Here is an 18,283-nt window from a genome sequence, read left to right as displayed (position 1 = left end):
GTAATTATAATTTATTTTAGCGTTATAATAGTCTTTTTCATTATAATTTTTTAATTTTTCAATACAAAAAATGACGTAGTTTTGAGAGCGAATGTAGATAATTTATTTACATTAACTTTAGAAATTGATTGTGTCATATTCTCCATTATACACGTCATCTGATATAGGCCAGCCCAATGCAGATGCAATCACTGAAGAAAAACAAGTGGATCGTGAAGAAGAAGGGAACACAGCCCACATTGAAGGGCAAGCGATTAAGCAAAATGGAAGGTGGGCTAAGAGGAATCGTACGAGGCCAAAATGGATGAAAGACTTCACCATGTGATATGGTGAGGTTACCATGGGGTAGGGTGAGGTTGTTAGAAGGGTTCCGAAATTTACGGGAAATACTGCTATTTGTTTAGGTGTGCATGTTGCATTTGTATGTCGTTCGTCATTTACCTTCTGTTATTTGTATTCCTCCAAATACTTCCTCTTAATCTATTTAAAGGAAGAACTGATTGTAATAAAGCAGTGAAGAATTTTAGTAGTTAATTTTAGTTGTGGAGGTACTCTCCCTCGAAGAGAGTGTGAATTTCTTATTCCCTATCAAGTGGTGCTTTCATTGAGAGCCACCATGACCGGCTCTCCATCCATCTCACAAGAAAAGTTCGAAAATGCCATGGGTATGATGCTAGAAGCTCAGAAACAGATGCAAGCAGATATGCAGAATTTAATGCGAAAAGTTGCAGCCATGGAACACAAGGCACCAAGCAGCGAAGGAAGTATTCCAAGTCCTCCGCCTTTCCTCAGTCCGAACACAAGAATGAAGTTAGATGTTTCGCGGTTCAATGGATCTGACCCTTTAGGGTGGATCTTCAAAATCTCGCAGTTCTTTGACTACCATCAAACTTCTGATGACCAACGGCTGCGCATCGCTTCTTTTTACATGGAAGGAGAAGCGTTGGGGTTGTTTCAATGGATGCATGCGAATGGTCAGCTTCCTTCCTGGGTACACTTTCTGCATTCAGTTGAATTGCGTTTTGCTCCGTCCCAGTACGAGGATCCAAAAGGGGCAATCTTCAAATTGACGCAGACAACGACGGTCCGTGAATATCAGACCCAATTCGAAGCATTGGCGAATCGGATCGTTGGCCTCCCAGCTCACGCGTTCTTGAGCTGTTTTATTTCGGGGCTAAAACCGGATATTCGCCGAGAGGTGATGGCGCTGCAACCGGCATCTCTCGTTCAGGCTATTGGCCTTGCACGTCTCCAAGAAGATAAGCTGAACGACGTGTCCACTATACAGAAAGGGAAAGGTGTTGCAACCTCCTCTTCTGGTTACAACACGGAGCCTCCAAAGAGCACAGTCACTCCAGCAGCAAAGGCAACAGTACCAACGAATACCAAACCCCAGATCAAAAGGATTTCCCCCGAAGAGGCACAGGCACGGAAAGAAAAGGGACTTTGTTTTTACTGTGATGAGAAGTACCATTTTGGCCACAAGTGTAAGAGACAATTTATGATGTTAATTGTACCACCTGAGCATGACGTGAACGAATTGTTTGACCCAGGAGATGACTCAACAGAGGGCCCTAGGGAAGCTGGGCCGTTGGAGACAAGTTCTGAGCCCAATGCGGTTCAGATCAGTTTCAATGCATTAATGGGTCACAGTATCCCTCAGACTTTGCGTGTTCAAGGTCGAATTGGAAAAACTGAGTTAGCCGTTTTAATTGACAGCGGCAGCACCCATAATTTCATGCAGGAAAGGATTGCCAAGTTTTTGGGCCTAGGCGCACAAGCAGCCCAAACTTTCTCAGTTGTGACTGGAAATGGTGAGGAGATGACGTGTTCATCAGTATGCAGGCAAGTTTCCTTACTATTAGATAAGCATAAGTTTTCTGTGGATTTTTTTGTATTACCTATTACTGGAGCAGACCTTGTGCTGGGAGTGCAGTGGCTCAAAACTTTAGGCCCAATATTGACGGACTATGATGCTTTGACCATGAAATTTGTTCAAGATGGGCAGGTAGTGCAACTAATGGGGGCCCAGTCTCCTAAACTTCAAACAGTATCAGCGGCCCAACTTAAAAGATGGGCTTCAACCCAAGCCATAGCAGAAATGTTTCATCTCCAAGTTGTGCCCATTGAGAAGACGACTACAGTGTTAGGGTGGCCGTGTGAGATAGAACAGCTCCTGCTAAAGTTCGACACCATTTTTGACACACCGACGGAGCTCCCCCCTCCACGCACCGCAGATCACCACATCACCTTAGAAGCTGGCGCTGATCCCGTTAACGTACGTCCTTACAGATATCCGCACTTCCAGAAACGGGAAATCGAGCGGCTGGTGGCTGAGATGTTGGACTCCGAAATAATTCAAAGGAGCATCAGCCCATTCTCTTCCCCAGCTCTGTTGGTGAGAAAGAAAGACGGGACATGGCGATTTTGCGTCGATTATAGAGCTTTGAACGCCATCACTCACAAGGATCGGTTTCCAATTCCAGCCATCGACGAGCTTCTAGATGAACTCCATGGGGCGCAGTGGTTTTCTAAATTGGATTTGCGAGCAGGCTATCACCAGATTCGCATGGCCGTGGGTGATACAGCAAAAACGACTTTCCGCACACACGAAGGGCACTACGAGTTCCTGGTAATGCCCTTTGGCCTGTGTAACGCGCCGGCGACCTTCCAATCCACCATGAACTCCCTGTTGAAACCCTACCTGCGTAAATTTGCTATTGTATTTTTTGATGATATTTTAGTTTATAGTCGCACCTTGAACGATCATGTTTCTCACCTGGAACAGGTTCTTACTGAACTGAAGCGAAACCTATTTTTTCTAAAGAAATCCAAGTGTTTCTTTGCGCAGGAATCACTAGAGTACCTGGGTGACATAATCTCTCGCAGGGGTGTGGGACCAGATCCAGAAAAGATAAAGGCGATGGTGTCATGGCCTCTACCCAGAAACTTGAAACAATTACGAGGATTCTTAGGCTTCACAGGATTCTACCGGAAGTTCGTGAAAAATTATGCCTCCATAGCAGCCCCATTAACCGACATGTTGAAGAAGGATGCATTTGCGTGGGATCCCAAGGCTCAATTGGCGTTTGAAGCACTGAAGCAAGCCATGACCGAGTCCCCTGTATTGGCCTTGCCAAATTTTGATAGCGATTTTGTTATCGAGACGGATGCGTCAGGGCTGGGCATGGGAGCGGTCCTTCTGCAGAATGGTCATCCTGTCAGTTTTTTTAGCAAAAAGTTTTGCACTAAGTTGCTCACAGCCAGCACTTATGTCCGCGAGCTACACGCTATTACAGCTGCAGTTAAAAAATGGAGGCCTTATCTCTTGGGCCGTCGCTTCATCATACATACGGATCAGAAGAGTTTGCGTGAATTGATGACACAAGTCATTCAGACTCCTGAGCAACACTATTATCTGGCCAAACTGTTGGGCTACGATTATTCAATTGTGTACAAACCAGGTACTGAAAATCGGGTAGCTGATGCTCTATCTAGATGCCATGAAGGGCCTGCACAGATGGCTGCCATCACGGTGCCTCACTGTGATATCATAGCCAAAATCAAGGAGTCATATGCACAAGAACCTGATATGCAGCAATTGGTCTTGGAGCTGCAAACCACACCTGAGCATCACCCTGATTTCTCGTTGGTTCAGGGGGTAGTGATGCGCAAAGGTCGTCTGTTCTTAGGAGCGCTGTCTCCATTCAAGAAATTACTAATGGAGGAGTTTCACGCGTCCCCAGTAGGTGGTCATTTCGGCATAGCCAAAACCATGGGACGGTTGAGCGAGAATTTCCTCTGGGAGGACATGAAGAAAGAAGTGACGGAGTTTGTAAAAAGCTGTATGGTGTGTCAACAAATCAAAACTCCCAACACACCCCCCCTTGGGTTTACTGCAGCCGATTTCCATACCAACTCATATATGGGAAGACATTTCAATGGATTTTGTGGTGGGTTTACCACTTTTGGGTGGCTACACTGTGATTTTGGTTGTTGTCGATAGGCTCTCAAAGGCAGCACATTTTAGGTCACTTCCAACTCACTACACAGCTGCTAAAGTGGCGGATTTATTTGCCCATATGTACTGCCGACTGCATGGGATGCCAAAAAGCATCATTTCTGATCGCGATTTGGTGTTTTTAAGTCATTTCTGGCAGGAGTTGTTTCGGTTGAGTGGCACCAAGCTGCGTTTCTCCACTGCTTATCACCCTCAAAGTGACGGGCAAACGGAAGTAGTAAATAAAACTTTGCAACAATACCTCCGAGCGTTCGTAATGGACAAACCGCGGCTTTGGAGTAAGTTTATTGTATGGGCAGAATGGTGTTACAATACTGCTATCCATTCTTCTTCAGGCATTTCTCCTTTTGAGGTCGTTTATGGCAAGAAACCACCGTCATTACCTCAGTATGTGAGCAACTCCAGCTCAGTGGAAGCAGTGGACTATGAATTGACCAGCAGAGATGAAATTTTAGCTAAGCTAAAATTAAAATTGACTAAAGTACAACAGCGGATGAAGGAAGTAGCAGATAGGGGACGGAAAGATCATTCCTTTCACGAAGGAGATTGGGTCTTGGTAAAACTCAGGCCATACCGCCAGCAATCGGTGGCTGGAAAACGGGTACAGAAGCTAGCAAAAAGGTTCTATGGTCCTTATCAGATCACTCAATGCATCGGGGAGGTGGCTTTTCGCTTACAATTGCCAGAAGGGTCTAAAATCCATGATGTTTTTCATGCATCATTACTTAAGCCATTTTATGGTTCCAGTGTGCATTCGGAATTAAGTTTGCCTCCTTTAGTGTCGGATAATCAACCTTTGGTACAGCCTGCGTTGGTTTTAGCTGAGAAAGTTAGCGCACAAACTAGACAGGAACAAGTATTGATTCAGTGGAGTGGGCTCTTGCCAGAAGATGCCACGTAGGAGTACCTGCCTGAGTTACTTGTCGATTATCCAAAGCTACACCTTGAGGGCAAGGTGTTTGTGGAAGACCAAGGGGATGATACGGGCCAGCCCAATGCAGATGCAATCACTGAAGAAGAACAAGTGGATCGTGAAGAAGAAGGGAACACAGCCCACATTGAAGGGCAAGCGATTAAGCAAAATGGAAGGTGGGCTAAGAGGAATCGTACGAGGCCAAAATGGATGAAAGACTTCACCATGTGATATGGTGAGGTTACCATGGGGTAGGGTGAGGTTGTTAGAAGGGTTCCGGAATTTACGGGAAATACTGCTATTTGTTTAGGTGTGCATGTTGCATTTGTATGTCGTTCGTCATTTACCTTCTGTTATTTGTATTCCTCCAAATACTTCCTCTTAATCTATTTAAAGGAAGAACTGATTGTAATAAAGCAGTGAAGAATTTCAGTAGTTAATTTTAGTTGTGGAGGTACTCTCCCTCGAAGAGAGTGTGAATTTCTTATTCCCTATCATCATCTCTCATAGGTGGCTTTTTTCTTTTTCTTTTTTCTCCCTTGGAGATTGAAAAGGAAAAGAAAACACCAAAGTGCATAGAGGCTAGTTTAACATAGAATGAAAATGGGAAGAGAACTGAGAAAGGAGATAAGAATTTCTTGCAGTTTTTTTTTTCTATCCTCTGCATTACTTTTACCATATTGATCATAGTTTGTTACAACAAACTTATTATCCTAAAGTTTAGAATGAATTGCTTGAATTTGAAAATTGGAAGGTTAAAGAACAAAACAGCTTATGAAGCCAGTGGGGAATTGGGCTAATTGAGTTTGTACACTTCCAAATTACCGGGGCAGATGTATTGGGCCTCGTTGTAAGCTTCTGAGATGATTTGTTTGGGCCAATAGTAAGCTGGACTGCTACAAAGTAAGCTTAGGATTATTGCAACACTTATAAGCTATCTTGCATCGGCACTGATACAGGACACAAGACATAATACGACACGATACTCCGAAACGTTAATTTTAAAAAATATTAGATTTCGACATATTAGAACATGTTTTGATATTAAATAATATTTTTAATTTATGTAATATAGGTTATATTTAATATTTAATAATTTAATAAAAAATAAAATTAAACTTATAATATTCATCAATTTTGCAAAGAAACATAAGATATCTCAAATATTTATATTAATCTCAATAAAATGAGAATCGTAATTCAACGAATCTAATAGTTGGAACTAAAAACACAACACAGTACAACCTCTAAACCCTTTTTTGAGTATTTTCAACGTGTATTGGAGTATCGAAAAGTGTCAAATACGACACGTTAAAGATTTTGAAATGTCGATATATCATAGCTTATAACAAGTGTCATCATGATATAATTTATCAATGAGTGAAAATTAAATCAATGAAAAAATGTTAAATAGGTATTATCTTATAACTCAAAGATAAAACATACTTTTCTTAGGAATTATTTTGTATAATGCTAATGCGAGTCATGTATCAAAACGTTATCCACTGTTTAGCGGACAATATATTTCAAATCATTATGACAATATGAGAGGAAAAGATGATGAAACAGATCCTTGTCTTTTCCCTTTTAAAAATTCACTATCAGATTTCTTTGAAGTTTCTCCTTCGATGCAATGTAATCTGCACCAAGATTCACAAGTCCACCATATGATATTTCTATTACACTAGGTATCTTCCATATGCCAGCACCATTGATATCTCTAGGGAAGTGTCCCTATTTTGACCCTTCTACGAGCATGAAACACTGTCGGTAGGGAATCTCTCCCACCAGACCCCTGTCTTTATGGTGGCCCGCATTCCTTAGCCAGTACCTGCGATACATGCATCTCAACCTTATATTTTGTTGGGCCAACCAAACTACAGAACAAAAGAAAATGACAACAACAACCAAATAAAATGAAAAATAATTGAACCTTATTTCATTTTTTTATGTATGTGTACTACTAGTTGTGAAAGCTTCTTCGGTCCAAGAATGTCACCTTCCCTATTTTGTCTGAGTCTTTTCTTTTTCTTTTTCTTTTTTATGCATTTTCTCTTCTTTCACACGTGTATGTCCTTTTTTTAATTCATATATATAATATATTGGTATGTGTAGACAATGTGTTTAATATTTAATAGGGTTTTCGTTTTATCCTTTAACATAACACAATAAACTTTCCTACTCTCACAATATTTTGTGGGGCCCACGCTTTTTAAAACAAAAAAATAAATAAAAAATTAAGGCACGCAAAACGAATCTCTATAACATTACACAATCACTTTTCCTACAACATAACTCTTATAAAACCCTATTTAATATTTAGTGTTGCGTATAAGATATGCATAAGATAAGATACAGTAATACCATGGGTATGACTACGATTAATAGTATATATTATTCCCATATTTGCATCTTGTACTGAACCATCCGACATGGCGACTATTTAAATCATATTTTACCTGGCTTTTTATCCCACACAAAACACACACATATAGTTTATATATAAATCCCGTTGTCTGTTGCACCTCCATTAGTGTAGGTTGTGTGTTCCTTTGGAACAAAATTTTGGAGCAAAGTACTTGATTCCTTCTTTCTTCGGCTTATTCCGGTATACTGCATTACTCTTTGATTAATATTTTTTAAAGTTAAATGCCAACATAACTCCCTATTTTTAAAGGAAGATATATGCTTTTGGTATATGCCTTGAATGACATTTTGTTTATGATTATGCAATGTTTTGTTAGTTTATAAAAGAATTCACTAATGTATATATGGTTGACACACTTCTCAAACATCTAGTTGTGATTTGGATTTGATTTTTAAGTTTTTTTTTTTTAGGTAATATGTAATCTCACCATTAATCCTCCTTGAGGTTGGTGATCTTCTCTAACCTTACAAAAGGACTGTTTTCCCACAATCTATATTTTCTACTATAAAAAAGAAAAACAATTCACTATTAAGTTACGACTCAAATAGTATACTTATGTGAATTAACCTTTCAAATATTTGATAATTGGAAGGGGGGGAAAAGCTAACTTATTAATTATTTTGTGACTTTGTTTTTCTTAACCAAAGTTTTTGTATATTAATTATATTTGTATTTTTTCAATCACTGGCCTATCCAACTTATGGAAGTTTTTTTGTGAAAATATACTAATTAATAATACGTGCACTACTTGGCAAAAGAATGTCTGAAAATAAGCAAAAACCACTATTGTCGTCGGTTGTGGTATTATAGAGCATTGACTATTGCTATATCGTATATAATAATATAAATAATAAAATGGTGAAAGTAACAGCAACAGAAAACATATGTAGCTACAAAAGTGCTTAAAATCATATTGATAGTAACAAGATGATAGCAAAAGCGTACCGTTTAGACGGCAACGACAATGACATTAGTGTTTGATTAATCACATGCCTGATATTGCCCTAACAATGGTAATGAAATACCTTTGGCCTATAGTGTAGCAGGTTATAAGCTTTATTGAAAATTAAATTAAAAAATGTTACTCTAATTATATTCTTAGGGTACCTATTGTTAGGTGAACCTAACAATAATATACCAAATTCTTATTGTAATAACCAGTAGACACAATTAACAGAAATACGAATAATACTAGTTCGCATGGTGTACGTTATTGAACAGAGTTAGAATACGTACTTTAACAATAATATAACTGTTAATTAAAATTTAAAAGTTTTTGATTTTTTCAACTAATTTATCAATTATTCAACTAGTCTGATAGAGTTAAGGAGGATCGTAAGTAGTGGCGAAGCTACTCGGTAGTTAGCTAGTATAAGCTGTCAACACACCAGCTAATTTTAAAAAATGGTACAGATATACTTTAAAAAATATAGTACAATTTTAGCATTGGTTGAATTTTTAAAAATAATACAATATTGGCACTGACTAAATTCTATGTGGTTGGATTTTTTGGCACTGGGTGGGATTTTCTTCTGGCTCCGCCACTCATAAGGAATTATAATTTAAAAGTTGAATGAATATATAAAAATCACATTATATAAAAGGCTATTGATGGTGCAAAATAGTTATCCTAGGTACCGTAACAATAATATACCAAATTATTTTTCCTTTTTTTTGCAAACATAATATACCAAATTCTTGAGGCAACCAATAGACACAATTAACAAAAATATGAATAATACAAATTTGCATGCTGCCATGAGTCAACGATTTCGATATTTCAAATAAAATGGATGGCCCCATGGAATGTGTACAAGCGTGCGAGCAGAGGCAATTCTTCTACTATCATCAGACACTTTATTCAGGCTCACGTATTTTACTCAAACAAGCCTCAATGATTAAAGGTTTAAACCCATCATTAAGAAGCCTAAAACAAACCCATTTGTCTGGTGAAAAAGAAGCGTGATACTAATTAATTGGATTATGGATGAGTGTGACCCGACAATAATTGGTGGCGACAATGTTAGCTTCTAATTAAGTTTGACATGCAAAATTGCAAATTCTATTCTCACCTAACGCTTACTTTGGCGGTGTCCCTACCCACATACATGCCCAAGATTTAGAAATATCCGTTGCTGGTTGATGCCATTGTCCTTCTTAACATTTTCATTTTATTTTATTTGGTGGATATATAGTTTTCATTTTATTTAATTTTGAGAGCAATGTACTTGGGCGTCGGTGACTGTGCGAGGAAATCGTGAGGAAAGTTAACGATTTTATCAAATATGGCATGGACCCATTAAGGGTGTAATTAATTAAAACCAGATTATGAAAAGCAAGGCTACGATACTGTGCATAAAAATAGATGCTATGATTTTGTTGACCCGCTATCTAAGGAAGGATGAAAAGCGAAACATTTCACTCTCAGGTAGGTTCATGTTTCTTTTTTAAGTTTTAGTAATATTTTGGATTATGATTCTGCTGTCACATTAGAGGACCTATCGAGTTCGTTCAATCACTACCGGGAATCTATGTTGATTCCGGCAAGTAATTGTGATAACGACTTGAAAATGATGTGTGAGGAAATGTGATCGTAGTTATTCAAATTAAATCGGGATCACAATGACTTATCATCTAAGTGAGTATAGTGAGCTTTTCAAGGTTTGACCTGAATCGAAGAAGCTATAACTAGAGAAAAACGCTTCAACTCACATGGTGAGAGATAGGGACTCATCAGATTGTTTCCTTTGCTTGGTAATTTAATTTTAAATTATACTTAAAATTGAAAAGTATGAATTTGTTGGAACTTGGAAGCTCTATACATATGGATTCAAATATGGGCAACTAGCATGACAAAATAATCTCTTCAAAATTAAGGGGAGAATGATGGAAGGTATGGCTTTTGATACAAAGGGCACGCGTACGTGAGTCAACTCTTACTTTTTGCCTCTTGGACATTTAAAAGTCAACCATAAAAATAACTTAATTGTCATTAGTTCCCATTAATTTTCACAAAAAGAAAATAAGTTAATAATGATGGTTTACTATGTAGCTCTATGTCTCCGTCCACCACTAAATAATTGTAAACCATAGCATCTTCGTAAAAAAAAAAATACATGTATCGTTCTTTTATATGAATTTGACTCTTAGAAATTGATGAGTATATTTTCTAAAGTGGAGTGTACTTTAGAAAATAAAATACATAATTATAACTATTGATTGAAAAATTAGTGATTGAATATGTGATGATGCACATGTATAACAAACTATGAAATTGTAAAAATATACTCATCAATTTTTCGATTTTTTCAATAGACTGTTTTAAATCCGCATTTAATCTTTTAAATTACATATTTATTTTTTATTTGAATATTAACCAATATCCGAAGTCCTGACAGATCCAGCTAATCCGGTTTCAGATATAAATCTCTTCGTCCTCGCGAGAGTTAACTTTTTTAGACTAGTCAACTAATGATTGTTCTTTTACCCTTTGTAACTATATACTTCGGAGAGTACATAATTATAATATTAAAGTTATATTTTTTTTTCTCTTTATAAACTGTTGGCTGACATGTGAAAAAAAATACAATTTTATTATTATAATTATATACTTCATAATTATAAGGAGGTGAAAGAACATAATTTAGTTCCTTTACAAGGACAAAACTTTTTTCCTATAAATATTCAACATAAATTTGCTACCATGATTTCTAGTTACGTTCTTTACTTAGTATTTATTCATTCCAATAACTTGAACACGCCCGAGTAGCTCCAGAGTATTAGGAAAAACAACATATATAGAATAAACTGAACAATTTTCTCATCCATAAACATTCAAATATTTTCAAAGCATGCATTTTAATTAAGTTTCATTCGGTTTAATTCACCTCCACTTTATACAAATATACTACTGCCAAGAAGTTATGAACAAATTCATGTGCCGCCGACAGTGTAAAAACAGTTCCCTTTTATTTCATTTGAAAACTCTGCAATTTATCTCTATGGCTTTCTCATACACAGCTCTTAAATGGTGTGACCTTCGTCCTTTTGTTGACCCCATATGTAAGTACTTTACTACTGTTCATATCTCCCAAAAAAGTACTCATCTATAACTTCCACTTCAACTTATTAAGCATAGTAAATATCGAAGCCTGTCAAATATCAATTCTCAGCACCAACCAAATCGTAATTGCATAATGTACCAACAAATTCATGTGGAATCGCGATCACTTTCGTCCTCTTTCTCTTCAATTTCCTCTTATTTTTTCCCAATTGCCATCTTCTATACTAATTTGATAGGATATATGTGATTTCCCTTTGGTTTTGGGGTCATGGCAGAGCATGAGTCTGTTCACCACAGCTCAGCACTTAGCAGTTGGTACATTGGTACATGTTCATGGTACGGTTTGCGAGGTGTACTGTCCGAACGTACAACTGTATTTTAATTGCTCATCAACTGTATTTTTTAATCATTTCAACTATTAAAAAATATATAAAGCATTTTGATACCCTCTTCTAAAAAATAAATGAATGAAATAATATTATATTATAAATTTTATTTTAAAAAATCATAGGGTTATATAAAAATTTATAAAAATTAATGGAAATTTAAAGATTCAATTTACATTTTTGACTTAATTATATTTTTAAGATAAAATTTAAATATAATACTTTAGATATTTAAAAAAAATATTGAAGTGAACCGAAGAAAGAGAAAAGGGAAGAGGGAGGTAGATAATCACATATTTATGATTGAGTTGTACGTAAAATTGAATTGTTTGTACGGTTAGCCAATAGAGCCAAATGGATAGATATATGCTCATCCACTGTGGGACATACGGGTGTGGCTAAATTCATGTTAGGGTAATCCTGGTCTGTTATTTTTTTTTTCTCTTTTTGTCTTAAAGACAAGAACATTTGGAGAAGATTTACAAAGAACAATAGCTAACACAAAATTACATGCTCATGAACTACTCACTCTTTTTCAAAATATTTGTTGTTTTAGATATTACATATGTACTGATTTTATTTTTAAAAATGTCTACTACTTAAGTTTTTTACGTCAAGATTAAGCAAGTCACTAAATAGTCTCAAATATATAAATACAATTACATTTGACTAAGCTATTTCCTAATGAAATACTAAAAATTTTATCATTCTATTAATAATCTTTCATTTTATATATAGCAAAAAAAGAAAAATTAAAGATATTAAAATAGTAGTGTGAGGGAAAGTGGAGAAAAAGAAAATATTTGGCTCGAGTTGAATGTCGGTACAACCGTACAGTGCATGCATGAACTTTTTTAGGAGAAGGGTAAAGGGACGAAGAAGATAACAGGCTGTATAGGAAAAGGCAGAGAGAGAAAGAGAGTGAGAGAAGCCTACAGAGTTATTATTGGTAACAAGATCTGAGAGACCACATCTTTGTGAGAGGCCCTACTGAGATTTTCCCTCTGACCCTCACAGTGAGAGCAAGAGATATTAGCAATGGCGTTGAGCAGGACGTGACATGGGGTGTGTGATTGCGAATCTCATCTGTAACATTAATGTCCAAATTATTAAAGAAAGTTCACAAATTGGATGCATGGGGCTACTTTTTTTTGTTGGTGTTAGCTCGTAAATTTTAATGCCACGAACCAAACTGTTAGATTTGGCAATGTTATGAAGAGTAAGAAAAGACTATAAGGCAAAATCTACCACGGTTTTTGCATCAAATGTTGGATTCTTACTCAGGAGAATAAAAATATAAACCAGCTATTATATCTTGACGGCTTTCTTAGTAGCCATTCATTGAACATAGAAAGTACAAATTTCGTAGAGTGGATAAGAGATTATGAGAGAGATTTTAATGACACAAGATTCATGACATTAATTTTTTCTGGTATGGTGTACTATCATAATTCGCCTTTGAAATTAACTTTTCAGTGTTCTCCCATTAATGCTTATCTTTTGTTTTTTTTATTCAATTCATATGCCTAAAACTTTAATACAGCATATTTGGGAGAAGGATAATATATATATATATATATATATATATATATATATATATATATGAGGTAGGATCATTTGACACTAGTGTCAAATTTTAAATTTGACATCTCATCTGAGAGCCATTAGATAAAAAAAAATCAATGATGTCATATGCTTACAAATCAGAGTCATTGATCTTTTTTGATCTAATAACTATTAGATGAGGTGTCAAATTTGAAATTTGACACTGGTGTCAAAGGATCCTACCTATATATGTGTGTGTGTGTTAGGAAATAACCAATATTTACATATATATATATATATATATATATAGGGGTGTTCGCGGTCTGGATTGGATCAGTTTTGGAAGCAAAAATCATCTGATCCAATCCTTTTGGTTTGATCATGTAACCATCCATTCGGTTTGGATTTGTTTTCAAATCCGATCCGATCCAATCTAATTTTTTTCGGTTTGGATCGGATCGGTTTTCGGTTTTTTGAAAATCCTAAAATTTGTTTTATGATTATTATGCAAATAACATCTTTTGTACATATTATATGCAAACAATAATATAGTTTTTTTTTTTGGGCAGTGAGATATGAAGCTCTATATAGATGAAATTTTGTTGATGAGATGTAATTAGATTTTTTCTTGGATTTAGTTAATGGGTCTTGGGTTCAGAAATTTGTGGGCTATGATTGGAAAAAGACCCAAGTAGGTAGAGGGAAATTAATATATTGGATCGGTTTGGATTGGATGGGTTTTCATCTGCCAATCCGAAAACCGATCCAATCCAATTAAAATTTGCGATTTTTTTTCGGTTTTTGGTTTTTTGGTTTTTGGTTTATTCGGTTATCAGTTTTTCGGTTCGGTTATCGCGGTTTGAATCGGTTTGGATCGGTTGATGAACACCCCTACATATATAGGTGTAGGAAAATCCGTAAAGATAAAAGGCTAATGGCCCAATTTTTTGAGTTTTTTCAAAGTATCCCATGGCGATAACAGAAGATTAATTCTTTCGAGGCGTAGAGATCATTGAAGTAAGTTTTACCTTTACCAACAAAGTTTTTTTCATATACAAGGCCAGGAATCAAATCTTTGTCAGCATGCTTAAGAGACTCAACCATTTACCAAATGTGTCGGACTTTGTTTATAATGGCTCATTTGTTTATGTTTTTTGAAAAGAAAAAGTACTTTTTTATAAAAATAATTTTAAAATATTAATATTAAATAGATAATTTTTAAGAAGATAAAAAAATCAAAATATAATTTTAGTAATTTTATTAAAAGCTAGAAAAAGTAGCTTTAAAAAAAAATTAAAAATCACATTATAAAGGAATTTTTTTAAAAAAAAATATCTAAGTGCACACTAACCTGTTATGTTTCACAACGAAAGTGATGTAACTAGATTTTGAAATGTTTTTCTAAGATTCCGCATCCCTAAAGTAAGAAACCAGTAAATGAATCTAAATAGAGTAAAACTCCTCAACTATTACTACTAGTCCATTATGAATCACTTTTTTTTAAAAATTTATTGCTTGTTTTCTAAATTATACATACATAATTTCGTTTTATTTTTTTGGTAGAATTTCATTATTGAAAAATGAGGGGAAGACACCAACAAAGCCCAGAACAGTTGGTAGATAGCTAGATTTCTTAAACATGCTGACAGGGGTTCGATCTCTGACTGTGTATATGAAAAATACTTTGTAGATAGAGGTAAACTCATTTTGTTGATCTATACGCCTCGAAATAATTAATTTTTGGCTGTCGGCTACCTATTGAAAGCTAAACCCTTAATACTACATGTTCAATACTAATGAACAATACAGGGATACCTCAAGGGTATGCGCTCAGAAATATCTATAAGGTAGATACTCGACTGGCTTGATTGATGAGGATAGGTATCTTATCCCTTGATCCTCTCTAGATTATATAGTTGTGACTTGTGATATCTATATCTAATCTTGCTAGTAATAAAGTTGTTAGGATATAGATGCAGTGCATAACGACACTAACGAGCATTACCTATATTAAATTCCTCCTAAGAGAATCAAAGAATTTAAAAGTGTACTATAATAAATTCATTATATATACTTTAATTAAAGAACTTAAATTTAAAGGAAAAGAAGTTAAGAATGGCACATATAATTCTTTGAGAGAGTAGATATTAAGATATTACTACTTTAATATATTAGGTAGTTACATAAGTGAAATAAAACAAAGCTGTAGAATATCCATTTCATTTATTTGTTTACAATATATATATATATATATATATATATATATATATATATATATATATACTATCTTTTAAATTTTAGCATTTAATTCACATATGCTTGAAAATGTGAATTACTTACCCAAAAAGTGAGTGGAATGACTAAAAATGACTTACTTGTCCATTTTTAATATAACACCGCGACTATAATTTTCAAATAGAAGTGTGAAAATGTAGTGTACCAAATCGCCTTTATTTATTATATGCACTAAATATTGGAATAACAAGAACAGAGTTGTGCAACTCCATGACCTTCCCCCCACTCTGTTTTAAAATTTATTGGCTGAAATGAAAGTAACCCGAATAAAGCAATTTCCCTGGAAGAAAAGGTGCAACACAAAAAGGAAATAGAGACTGAGGTCTAACACAACAGACATTACCCACCAACTCAATTTTAAATTCATACACATCATCATCATCATCATCATACATAAAGTTGTTGAATTGCAACTTTTTTGTGATTTTTCTTTTCTTTCAATACACTGCTTTTTTTTTCCCGTCTAATTTTAAAACTATTCCCTCCTTCCTCCCACACCCCCAGTATTAAATTAATTTAAAATAAAGTAAAAGAAAAATACAAATCGTGTGGCGATTAATCGCCCATCTTAGGAATGTTCTACGATCATCACACTCACTCGCTCTCATTCCTTACTATATAAACCCACGTTCTACTCCTTTCTTCATCATCAACATTCAACGATACAAATCACTGTCAAAGTCTCTTTCCCTCTCTCTCTCTCTCTCTAACTTTCTCTCTCTAAAAAAACCTTCACTGAAATTGCAGAAATGGCGGCACTGAACATGATTGACTCTACCTTCGAAGTTGACAAGCTCACCTACGAAATCTTCTCCATCTTGGAGAACAAGTTCCTCTTCGGCTACGGCGACACCGAGAATCCCAAGAATTCAGTTCCCAATTCCACTCAATTTCCCCCAAAAGACGCGAAACCAGCCAAACAAGCCGCCGGCAAGGTCAGGATCCTCTGCATTGACGGCGCCGGAGCTACCGACGGCATCCTCGCCGCCAAGTCCCTCGCTCACCTCGAGGACTGCCTTCGCCGCAAGTCCGGCAACCCGAACGCGCACGTGGCCGCCTATTTCGACGCCGTCGCAGGCTCCGGCGTCGGCGGAATCCTCGCGGCGCTGCTCTTCACCCGCGGCCGTGACGGCCTCCCTATGTTCACCGCCGACGAGGCGCTGAAGTTCATGATCGACAACCGCCGCAAGATCTCCCCGTCGTCGGGGATTCTCCGGCGGTTTCTCCGGCCGGCATCGTCGAAGGCGGAGAAGCTGTTCCGGAAGACGTTCGGCGAGTGCACGCTGAAGGACACTCTGAAGCCGGTTCTGATCCCCTGCTACGACCTCAACACTCGCGCGCCGTTCGTTTTCTCCCGCGCCGACGCCCTGGAAATCGACGGCTACGATTTCAAGATGCGCGACGTGTGTGCTGCCACGTCAGCAGACCCCGCCAAAATGGGCCCCACGGATGTAAGTTCCATCGACGGCAGGACGAAGATCGTGGCCGTCGATGGTGGGGTCGCGATGAACAATCCCACGGCTGTCGCCATCACGCACGTGTTGAACAACAAGCACGAGTTCCCCTTCTGCAACGGCGTCTCGGACCTGTTGGTGCTGTCCCTGGGTAACGGAGAGTCAGACTTTAACGCCGTTAAGTCACCGTCAGGGTTCGTCAGGATCGCTGGTGAAGGAGCTTCTGATATGGTAAGAAATTTTATATTAAAACTAGATTAATAATTTCTGATAAATTATAAATGTCCATGAAAAAAGTTATGATATTTTTCTAATAAAAAAAATGTTATAAATTGGTAGTTAGGCGAAGAGTAATGAATGTGTCACCTAACAAACACATTTATCTATATTTAAAAATAAAAAAGTTGGTTTAATTATTGGTATAAATATTCTAATGTGAATTTAAAAATAATAATAATAATGTAGGTTGATCAAGCTGTATCAATGGCATTTGGTGAGTGTCGGATGAGCAATTATGTGCGGATTCAATCAAATGGGATAATGGCGAAGGCAAACAAGTCGACGCAGGTGAAGTCTAGCAAAACGGCGTCGGATTTGTTGGCAGTTTCGGAGGAGATGTTGGGGCAGAAGAATGTGGAATCTGTTTTGTTTAAGGGAAAGAAGGTAGTGGAAAACACTAACTTGGATAAGTTAGAGTTGTTTGGGGGAGAGTTAATGAAGGAACAAGAGAGAAGAAAAACAAGTATTTTACCAACGGTGGTGTTGAAGAATGCATCTCCCTCACCTAGAACTTCATCTGCTACTACTTTGTCCACTTTGTCTTCAAGCAGTTAGATTTGTTAGAGACGAACATAGAGGATGAAGAAATCCAAAATTAGATTTCATTATGGGGTTTAATTTTCATGTGATTTTTGTGTCTTGTGGTTTTGGATTAGCTGCCGCTTTAGACCAACCAAGACAAATTGAGTCTGAGCTGTGCAGAGCTTAATCCTCATTACTACCTATATATTTTTATTTTTATTTTTTCACTCTCTTTTAGTTTTTGGTATATATTAATTACATGTATTTAATGATAGTTATTTGTGTATATGATTATTGTGAAAGGATGAATTTTGGTCCAGGTTAGGTTTGCGCTTGATTTGTGAGAATTAGACTGTACTGTTCTGTCAGAATGTCTG

The 18,283-nt window shown here is 36.6% G+C and overlaps 1 protein-coding gene across 1 annotated transcript; it reads left to right on the top strand.

The window, feature by feature from the left end:
• The first annotated feature begins 16,367 nt into the window (after window positions 1-16,367).
• On the top strand, window positions 16,368-17,944 carry LOC133316006 (patatin-like protein 7). The gene is made up of 2 exons (XM_061517692.1): window positions 16,368-17,336; window positions 17,571-17,944. The coding sequence occupies exons 1-2, from the start codon at window positions 16,401-16,403 to the stop codon at window positions 17,937-17,939; spliced, it is 1,305 nt and encodes a 434-aa protein (XP_061373676.1). The 5' UTR covers window positions 16,368-16,400; the 3' UTR covers window positions 17,940-17,944.
• Window positions 17,945-18,283: the final 339 nt, after the last annotated feature.

This window comes from Gastrolobium bilobum, unplaced genomic scaffold, assembly GCF_033153095.1.
Source record: "Gastrolobium bilobum isolate Gb01-03AN ecotype WA unplaced genomic scaffold, APGP_CSIRO_Gbil_v1 utg4229, whole genome shotgun sequence".
Classification (NCBI taxonomy): domain Eukaryota; kingdom Viridiplantae; phylum Streptophyta; class Magnoliopsida; order Fabales; family Fabaceae; genus Gastrolobium; species Gastrolobium bilobum.
The sequence above is the reverse complement of the archived record's forward strand: the minus strand, read 5'-3'. Positions and strand labels throughout refer to the sequence as shown.